General features: G+C 27.6%; 1 protein-coding gene and 1 long non-coding RNA gene across 3 annotated transcripts; both read left to right on the forward strand.

The window, feature by feature from the left end:
• The first annotated feature begins 4,742 nt into the window (after positions 1 to 4,742).
• Positions 4,743 to 6,085, forward strand: LOC148229495 (uncharacterized). Its single transcript, XR_015811269.1, has 3 exons — positions 4,743 to 5,197; positions 5,300 to 5,670; positions 5,745 to 6,085. It is a non-coding gene; the product is annotated as an uncharacterized LOC148229495 (long non-coding RNA).
• Positions 6,086 to 6,271: 186 nt separating this feature from the next.
• Positions 6,272 to 10,249, forward strand: LOC148229496 (odorant receptor 83a-like). Of its 2 annotated transcripts, XM_088196568.1 has the most exons (8): positions 6,272 to 6,714; positions 6,785 to 6,974; positions 7,087 to 7,215; positions 7,981 to 8,295; positions 8,398 to 8,570; positions 9,601 to 9,690; positions 9,764 to 9,919; positions 9,987 to 10,249. In XM_088196568.1, exons 1-8 carry the CDS (start codon positions 6,403 to 6,405, stop codon positions 10,047 to 10,049), a joined length of 1,428 nt encoding a protein of 475 aa, XP_088052694.1. In that variant the 5' UTR covers positions 6,272 to 6,402; the 3' UTR covers positions 10,050 to 10,249. The 2 variants fall into 2 exon arrangements, with proteins under 2 accessions (XP_088052694.1, XP_088052693.1); XM_088196567.1 differs by having other exon boundaries at positions 9,764 to 10,057.
• The last annotated feature ends 196 nt before the right edge of the window (positions 10,250 to 10,445 follow it).

Here is a 10,445-nt window from a genome sequence, read left to right on the forward strand (position 1 = left end):
CAGCAAGGAGTCTGCGTTCGGGTCAGAGACTACAATTCAAATATTTGAATTTATGTTTTTAAGCTGTTCGTTATTAAAACATATGTCCAACTATTCGATAATATTTGTAGTAAAATCTTTGACTCACTCTAAAAACACTGTTTTGTATTATTTATAAAGTGTGTTAAAACAACGCAGGTAGTCATTGGTTTCTTGGATATACCACTACATTATCTACAGTTGTTTCCTTTTTTGTTTCGACAAATTTATATTCATGTATTAATGTTATTTATAACAGATATGGCCATAGTAACTAATAGTCGACAAACAAAAATGAGGAAAAAAAATATTTTGTGGTTGCAGAAACTTTGTATTTATTTTAAATTAATGAAAATAATATTAAATTTTATAATTATGCTGCCGGGGGTTGAACCCTAAACCACAGAGTTATTAGTCTGAGACGTTACGGACTACCCTATTTCGTCCTTAATGATCATTTGAAGTTATTATTAGTAAAAAAATGTCTGAAAATTGGTTGTCGTAAATAAACGTAACATATTGAGAGGATTTATTCTATATTTTTTGCTTTCAAAATGCTTCAAAAGGACAATTATATTTTATGAAAAATCCTAAGTAATATTTAGAAAAATAAGGTTGATTTTATATCTGCCACAGCAATGAAAATACTAGATAAAGAACATAAAACATGTGTATTTGATTTATGATTTTATATAAATTTACTAAATTGAGACAATAATTACTTCAGCATTTAAAGGAGTGTACAATTTTAACCAGATTTTTTTATACGAGTAAACACATTTTCTATTATTGAGAGTAAATAAACCATACAATTCTAAATAAAATAAAATTGTCTATTCTTACTGCTATACTTTATATAAGGTAATTATAAATATTTACACAATATTAGGAAACGATTTTAGTAATGTTGTTGTGTTTCCAGATTATTTCATAAACAAATCTTAATTAATTAAAATTACTTCTTTCTTATTTCTCCCCTCTCAAAATAGACGAAACGTCAATGATTTATCTCACGTCTAATTAGATCATTAAAACAATCGCCATTTATGATTATTTTGCAACGAAACTCAATTGCATTGTTGATAATTACGACAAGTTCACTGAGTTTCTCACGAGGCCGAGCTTAGCGTGTTTTTTCTCCTTCTGCGTTTACCTGGCAGTAAATTTTTATATTTTCTGTTATCATTTCGCAATGGTTTTCGGAAAAATTTCGCACTCTAGACAAACGCGCGTATACACACACTCGATTGTAAAATTGTTCGAATTTGAACCGTTATTACATTATAAGCTACCGTATGTATTGAAGGAAAAATGAAAGCATGTGAACTAAGCGATGGTCCCATGTGATAATACGCGTACCTGCCCATAATTACTATAATATATTTTTAAATACCATAGCAACGGATGATATAATAATAATTCCAAACAAAATATTTAATGAGATGATGTTTGAATAGTTTACGGTATTTTTTTTTAAGGTAAGAACGTGACCTTTGAATGGAAATTGCATCAATTTTATGCATTAAGATTTATTAATATATACATATATAAATTTAACATCTTTTAGATGTGCATGTATAATTAACATTGCTTGTAAAAATACTTAAATAGTGACTTTAATGACTATAAAATTTATATTATGCATACTTAATAAATAGCAATCTAAGTAGGTTATTCATATTTTTGTAAAAATGAATACGTTTAAAAACTAATTAAATTACTAGTACCACTGTTTATAAGCAAATGTATCTTTTTGCTATTGATAAACAATTTGCTTAATAATTAATATTTTATTAATTTGATTAAAATCAGATTGACTAATCTCTATAGACAATAAATGCATCCACGTTCAATTCAAACTACGTTGCAAAATCATTGGTTTAAGAAATACTATAAAATGTGTAGTTTATTTTGATTAGTTTGATTCGGTGTGTACAGAATGGAACATACGTTTATCCATAACTTAATGTATAGCTAAATATAAATATTATTTTTCGTGTGTTGAGAGTGACATCATTGTGTCACATACACATGTGTAAAAATTTCACATACAAAATAAGAAAATATTCATTATTTTATTATCATTACGAGTGAGAATAGTTGATTTAATATAATAAACTAGTATGGCATCCGTTATAAATCCGCACATAAAAGTAAAAGTTTATATTTTTATTATTCATAGAAATTTTTATTACCCATTATATGTGAAAATAATCAGATTTTGTACTGTTAGTCAATATGTATATTTATTAATTTCTTGTAAATCTTCTGTTTCTACATGCCAGGCGTTAGCCCAGTGCTTTATAACGAAGTAAACATAATCAACAAATATGTATTGAGACACCAAACTGAAATCAAATTTTGTAAATCAGTAAAATCTATTATACTAATTATAAACATTTTTTGTCAATGAAAACTATGACAAAAATCGGGGTAAAAACCGATATTTTATAAGCGACAATTCAACTGCTATGACATATTAATGATATTGGCAACGTAATACAATAATGCAAAAAAGTGAAATGTATATGTACGTAATGTCATCTCGTATGTGTTTCTCACGAGCTCCAAGAATGATTTATGCTCGGACGCCACAAGAATTAAGTGAAATTATATTGTTCGGTGGTGAAAAGAGAGAAGTCGAATATATGTATGCATTTGAAAGGAACCATTTTGTTCATAAATAATTTGTCGTGGCGGGGCGTAAAATTGTTGAATAACAACAGCATATTGATTAGTTGGTGAGAGACGTTTTGAATGCTTGTCGCGTTTAGGTCTCTTGGACCCCCACCTTTGGATCTTGCTTAGCTTGTGATCTTCACCTTACATTAATCGTCCATGTCCTCAATGACGTTGAGGAAATAAATGTTTTATTTTCTTGATAATGTAACATAATCGTTGTGTTTAGAGAGTGTTGACCTGAGCCACAAAAAATAATAAACAATTGCAGTCATTATAAAGGCATTAGATGCCATGAAATTTGTGTAATTAAACTGTCGTGTGTGTTAAATTATTTCTAATGCATTATAAATTTAGTTTGATGTTTTGTTGTATGGATCAATTGATTATCTAAAAAAATAAGTTTTTCAGTAGATTATTTACTAGGTTCAAATCCCATATGGAGTAATGTTTTTCAATTTCTATTGTGACTGAGGGATTATTACATGCATATAACAAATAAGTTTTTCTTAGATTTTCCTAATATTACGGTTGAATATAGTGATGAATAAATAAAATAAAATCAAGCTAGATCATGCATATATTGATTGTAAGCTGTAATAATATTTTATAAAATAGACCCTGATTTCAGTTTGGTTCAGATTGGTTCAGTTTCAATTTCATTATGTTGACCTCGTTGTAACGCATTGAGTTGGCACTAAATATGTTGAAATACAATAAATAAATAATTTAGTCATTGTAACCATTTTAAATTATTTATTATTATTTTGTTTATAAGTATTATACTAACTTGCTTAAAAAATATTTATATTTTTATATATTATATAGCAATATATAGCTATAGTGTATTTTTTCATAACTTTAAAATTTTATTTTAAGGTAAGAACGTGACCATTATATATAAAATTATATCCTAATGTTTTTTTATTTCATTTTTATTTTTGCGGATTGTCCTAGGAATAATAATATATAAATTCACACCTCCGTACAATATTCACCTGGCCGTACTCGTCTTCTTATATCTAACTATTATTAAATTGTCTGTTATCAATTAAATCTTTATTTATTTTAAAATACTTATTAAAATACTCTGGGTGCATATTATTTTATATTTTTTATATAAATACTAAAACATTCATCTCCAATATTTCTTGAATATCCAACCATTCAAATTTATTAATCATACTTCTACAACTAGTAAATCTATTGTTGTTTGAAACTACTCTCATTGACCCATTTTGTAATTTTTGCAACATCGTTTTATTTAATTTATTTAACACATATAATATTGTTGCACAATTATTTAAGTGGAGCAATATAATACTATTGTAGATTATTTTTTTGTGTTTATTTATCCTAGATAATAATATATGTACCTATTTTTATATTTTAAAAAATATTGTAATTACTATGTTCCTTAAAATTTATTTTTTTATCTACTCCTAAATATTTTATATTATTAACTATTTATGTAATAAAGTTGTCTATAACTTTTTTTATATTATTATCTCGCATATCTAAATTATTAAACATACATTATTTTTTAACCATATTTCCATTATACTTAATTCATTATTACTATTATCTACAACTTCTTTAAAATTATCAACTATCCAATTTACTTTACCTGCTACATCCATAAGTGCCAATTTATTAATAGAAATAGTTCAGGAGTTAAAAGAAATGCTCTAATCATATTTTTGTTATTTTACACAATGACTTTCATCCATGTATTAATCACTAATTTTTTTGTGTATATAAATTAGCTAAAATAAAAAAATGTATCATATCTTTTAAAATATTGACATTAAATAACTCAATCGTTGGTTGAAATTAAATAATATTACCAATTTATTTTCAATGTAATATATAAAATAGTGTAACATTAGAAAGATTTGCTTGACTGATTTATTTTCTGTTAATAGAACTACAAAAAATCTATAAGATGCATACTTTGAACTGAAATTTTAGCAATTAAAAGTAAATGCTTGATTGCATCAAATTTATTACTCGAAGTTAAAGTAGCAGTTTACTGAATTTTGAAGATATCGTCAGTTTCTATTCGGCGTATGCTCCAATATTAGATATTTTGTGTATTCTAATTAAGCGTGATAATTGAAAAAGTAAATTGATATCAAATTACTTGGAAAATTTTTCTTATTACAGCGTTCTGGCTTATATACAATCAGGGAAAGGGAGAGGATCAGCCATCCATAGGTGATTTGGACCAAAACTAAATTTCAACTCTCAATGGAACTTATAGTTGCATTATCTGCTATTTACTAAAACATATTATTTCGCTATTGAGGCCGTTCACAATAGAGTCAATGAGATTTATTGCTGGTCATTTGTCATGAACATTCCTTTTCGCCAGACCGCTAAAACGCCGAATCGAAAATCCATGTACATTTTAACGGATCTTGTACAAGTTAATTGGAATGCAATAACGGACTAAAATAAATATATTTTTAATTGAATACTGGAATTATGAAAATTGTAAGTAAGTACTATGTTCTAATGAAATTTAACTTACAGCGACTAAAGTGACGTTTATTTGAAAAGGACGTGTTAAAGCGAGAAATTTGCATTCAAATTCTTTTAGATCTAGATTTTCCTGGGCTTTGCCGGCTTACTGAGCTATCGATCGAAAGTTGTGCAATCGCCCCGGGCGCCACGGTTCGCGGGGCAACGGCCGCCAACTCGCTCTAGATCTGCCACATTTAACCATAAGTCAAGAGATGCTCAAAAAGAGATATAGTATAGCGATCCGCGAATGAAATTCGAGAATATTTCCGCGCAGAGAATAATGGCAGACGCTAATGATTCTTCATCGGAAAGAAGCAGTAAATATAGATCTCGTTTGGAACGAGGGAGAAGAGCAGCGACACGACTTTGCTTAGGAAAAGAAGACGCTTTCACTTTTTATGCGACCGTTATAAATTGCAATGAAATAATATTGCGGATATGAAAAACGTGAGTTGATACAACAATTAGGCGTCGATGAAGTTTATTGATTCGGTCGTATAAATTGCGTAATTTTATTTAAGCGTGATCTTCACAATGAAAAGATCGTTTGCAGACCTTAAAGTGGGTCAAGAAAGAGAAAGGAACGAGATGCTTCTCAGATGGATGTTTTCTGCCGATACTTTGAATTATTATTATTGTTGTTGTTTCAATTATATATTTTGTAAGCGTCCGCAATTAATTTTTAATATAAAGACGTTTATATGTCGCCACAGTAATTAAAAGTCAAAGAGTAATTATAGTTGTTAAAAGTTTTAATGTCACGTTCGAATTCAAAAAGTTTTATTCAAAGTGTCGTCCCACGAAATAAACTTTTACTGTAAAACTTAATTGATGTATGAAATGCACATATATAGAGTGTTTAGATTAAATATTTTTTATTTATTTATTTTTTATTATGCAGTAGTACTAGAACTACAAATAAATAAAAACCTTAACCATTATGTTAACGACACAGATCAGGGATTCATATTATTATTGAAAGTTCAAGCCTTATTCATATAGCTTATTGTTTATCAAGAATAATAAGACGGCCTGTATATGCATATTTAATTAGTCAAAGGATTGCTTTATAAAGGGGTTAAATTCTCCATATGTATATAAAGCACTTCCGACGTTTATTAAATAAGTTTCAAAGCTTTCGGTTTATCTTTAAAATTTACCGTTATATTTTTAATAAAAATGTTTGAAATGTGGGATATGTTAAACCCCAATGCAAAAATAGAATCTGATGGAATAAAAGATTACATGTGTCACGTAAGATTGGGAATGAAATGGATGGCGATGCTGCCCATATTCGACAATCCAAAAAACATTCGAGAATCTTTTATAAATTACTTTTACTACGTATTTGCGGATATTTCTAGTACTTACATATCAGTATTCTCTTTCATGGATTTGATAACATCCAATGGAGATTTATTCGAGGCTACTTATAATCTGGTGAATACCGTCATATACTCGTGTAATACTATTTATCTCCTATACTTTCAGGTATATATTTAATATTTATGTAATATAAAGTTACACAACATGTGATCAGAATTTGCTTTTTTATTTATAGATCTTTCAAGTGGATTGTGTAAAGTTGCTGGACTCTTTAAACAACACGTTTAAATTTAGATCTGCAGAAGGTCTCACTCGTCTCGATATGCGTGAAAGTATATATAAGGTCAGATTGTATAGCTTAGGTTTCCTTTCGGCATGTGTATCAGGCGCTTTACACTGGGCTGTTATGCCACTGTTTCATAAAGGTTTGTGTTTTTTTTATTACTAAGTTTATTTTGAGAAAATGTAAATGGTTATACTTGAATGTTTTATATTATATGATTTGATTATATAACTGAATAATAATTGCTATTTCAGGACCTACTAGGATCCTTCCACTGAAAATATGGTACCCAATAAACATACAACCAAGTCCGATATATGAAGTTGCTTATCTCTCTCAAGTGTATGGGCAAATCTTAGTTGGTGTAGCTTATGCTAATTTTGGTAATTTTTGTATTGAAACTGCACATTTTATTTTTAAAGTCTAATCAAAATATTAAGCTACTGTAGGATTTTAATTAATATTAGAAAAAAAATGATATGATATTCTGACATTACCCTAATTTTATTTTGTAATAAAATATGCAAAAATCTTTATTATTATGATTGTGACATCTAAAATCAATATCAGATATTTTTATAATATATAAAGCAAATGTTATACAAAATATTATTTTCATCAACAAGATAAGTTAAATAGCATTTTATTAGCCCTTGAATTATTTTAAATAATTATAATAGCACAAATTCATGAACAAGGAGTCTTTATATAAATCTTTGTTGTAATTGAAATATTTTTGTTGTATTCTACTATTATCTATGATCATTTAATCAATACCATTCTGTGTTTGACTCCATGAGCTATTTTTATTAGACTTTACCTTGAGGTATTTTGCCTTTTCTTTTATTAAAATAAATTTAAGCTCGCATTTTTAATAAACGCAGATTTATCTTATTGTTTATCAGTTAGTTAGATAGTTACGACATTTAAGCCGAAACAAAAACCTAGTGGTCATATCAAGGTTGGGGATTTTAACGGATGAAACAGTCGCCATTGTTACAGATGACAATCTGCTCTCATGATTATTTTATCAAGAATAAGAAAAAAATCGCAATATTTCCCAAAGCGGAATTTTAGATTGTAATTCGGCTTAAACGCAATTGATTGAGTCACTTTTTGTATTAGTTATTGGAGTTTTTGTGTTGCAGGAAACTTTTATTTGTCCGTATGCGTTTTGATTTGCGGCCAGTTCGATATACTATGCTGTAGTTTGCGCAACTTAAGATACACAGCCTTGTTGAAACGCAATTATCCGATACATAAAGTGATAGAACTTAGCGGATATGAATATACGGGCACGAACAAGTGCACTTTGCCTGAAGATGAAATCAACGCATATTTTAGCGGCGAGGCAATGATCATGGAGCCAAAAATGAAGCAATATTTTGAGAATGGTGATTCAATGGATCTTAAGAAGCTGGACGAGCAGTATGAAGATGTTGTAATTAATAAGGACGCTATAAGTATGACCATTTTAATATCACAAAGCCAAATAATTCATTCTTGCTAAAACTATTTTTTAAGTTTATATGTTTTAATAAATAATATTTTATCTCAATTATCAGTAAATGACGATCTTCATGCCGAAGTCAATGCATGCATTAGAGAATCTGCAATTCACCATCAAATGATCCTGAAATTTTGCTCAGATATGGAAGATTTCTTCAATCCATTAAGCTTTGTAAAGTTAGGGCAAATAACTCTACTTGCATGCTTTCTTATGTATGCGTTCAGCGTGGTAATTTTATTTATGATTATAAAGTTTTTGTATGACGTCTAGAATCAATATCAACTGGTTATAAATATTGTTTTATAATTCAAATTTAAAGGAACTGCAAAAATCTATGTGGGCTATTTTAAAAATAAGATCATATATAGTTTTTTTTCAGGATTTTTTTTACAATTTACAACATTTTTTTTTAATTCTTTAAAAATAAAAAATAAATTTATAATTTTTTTTTTATATTATTGCATTATTTTAATTGTCACACATAAACACGATAGACTCATAACTAAAAAAACAATGTTTAAATTTTATAAGAACACTAGAGTTTTACAATTTCAATCGTGTTTTGGAGCTTAGAATTAGTGACTAATATTAGGTAGTCCCAAAATAAATGTCATTTTATTAATTTAAAATTATTAAAATATACCTTCACATTAAAGATATAACCTTCTCATTTGATCATTTTTTTAATTCCATTGTCATAATATTTGAAGGCTTTGATTCAATATATTCTGATACACTCTTTTCAAATTGTCTCAATTTTTATTTTTCCCCTAGGAAGTATTACATAAATAGAAATAAATAGTATTCAAAAAAAAGGAAGGTCTGGGTCATATGGTGGAGAAGATAAAACTTTCCAGCCAAGTTCCTTGATTTTATCGAAAGGCAATTTCGCCATTTTGCGTATAGTCAACTTCTGTTGACACGTGCATGCTTTTTTTTACTTTCTTGTGCAAACGATATATTATTGTAAGCTGTAGTAATAGTTTGTAATTATTAAAAAATACTTCGATTTCAGTCTGGTGTTTCACTATTTACTTAGTAGATGTTAATTGTTTTTTTCGTTTATCGATTGTAAGGGAGGATTAACGATAAATAAATAAATATTTTTAAATAATATTTCTGATTTTTTTTTGCTTAAAAAAATAGTTAATGTTTTACACAATGTTTTTTGCTTTTTATTTAAGTTGATATTATTTCTAAACGTCACCAAAACTAGTTTTATATTATTTAAAAAAATGCATTTTATTTTTTTATACAGAGTTACAAGATAACGCTTTTTGAATATTTTGCTCTATCGAACATAGATCTTTTTCTATTATGTTACTTTGGGAATGAAGTTTCAATTAGGGTAAATATTTTTTTATTATATAAAATAGTTATTTGAGCAATTATTTTTGTTTTAATATTACAATCTTTATTAGAGTGGACAAGTTGGATTTGCAGCTTGTGGAGGACTTTGGCCGTTATATGGAAAACGCTGTATCAGCAGTTTAATGCCGATGATAATCAGAGCAGCTCGACCTTTTTGTTTTACAGGAGGGAAGTTCTACCCTTTAACTCTGGAGAATTTCATAGCAGTAATTAATATTAAAAAAATAAAATATATTTTATTATTTAGATATTTATATGCATCATGTTTTTTAGGTGTCTAAGTTATCGTTTTCATATTACACAGTTCTTCGCAACGTGAATGAAAAAAAAGAATAATACTAAATTAAGTAAAATCAAAAATAATTGAAAATATTTGCTATCATAGGATGTAAAACTGTCTTTTAAAGCAATTATTATTTTAAGTTTATATCTCACGCATTGATGTGTGAAATAAGTATAAATGTACTTTTGCATATGCATCATCGTAAGTTTTGATTAAAACATTAAATACAAGCATTTAAAAAACATTTGTTTTATAAAGCCACCCTCTATATTTATATACACATATTAAATTTATTTAATTAGCTGTGTATTAATGTGTAATTAGTAAATATACGCATATATAAATATGTTCTCAGTCTAGTTTTTTATCGTCATTATACCTACATACATAAAATGGGTCGAGACTACACAAAAAATTTTAGAAGAATGATGACTTTAATGTCTCTTCAA

The sequence above is a fragment of the Plectrocnemia conspersa genome, unplaced genomic scaffold, assembly GCF_051122295.1.
Source record: "Plectrocnemia conspersa isolate PC_06_02 unplaced genomic scaffold, ASM5112229v1 ptg000011l, whole genome shotgun sequence".
In the NCBI taxonomy this organism is placed as follows: domain Eukaryota; kingdom Metazoa; phylum Arthropoda; class Insecta; order Trichoptera; family Polycentropodidae; genus Plectrocnemia; species Plectrocnemia conspersa.

Bases quoted from the DNA above. Each gene is read 5' to 3' on its own strand.
- LOC148229496 (XM_088196567.1), top strand. From the start codon at position 6,403: ATGTTTGAAATGTGGGATATGTTAAACCCCAATGCAAAAATAGAATCT. The intron at 6,975-7,086 runs GTTTGTGTTTTT...TTGCTATTTCAG, and splicing joins TATGCCACTGTTTCATAAAG to GACCTACTAGGATCCTTCCA. The intron at 9,691-9,763 runs GTAAATATTTTT...AATCTTTATTAG, and splicing joins GGAATGAAGTTTCAATTAGG to AGTGGACAAGTTGGATTTGC.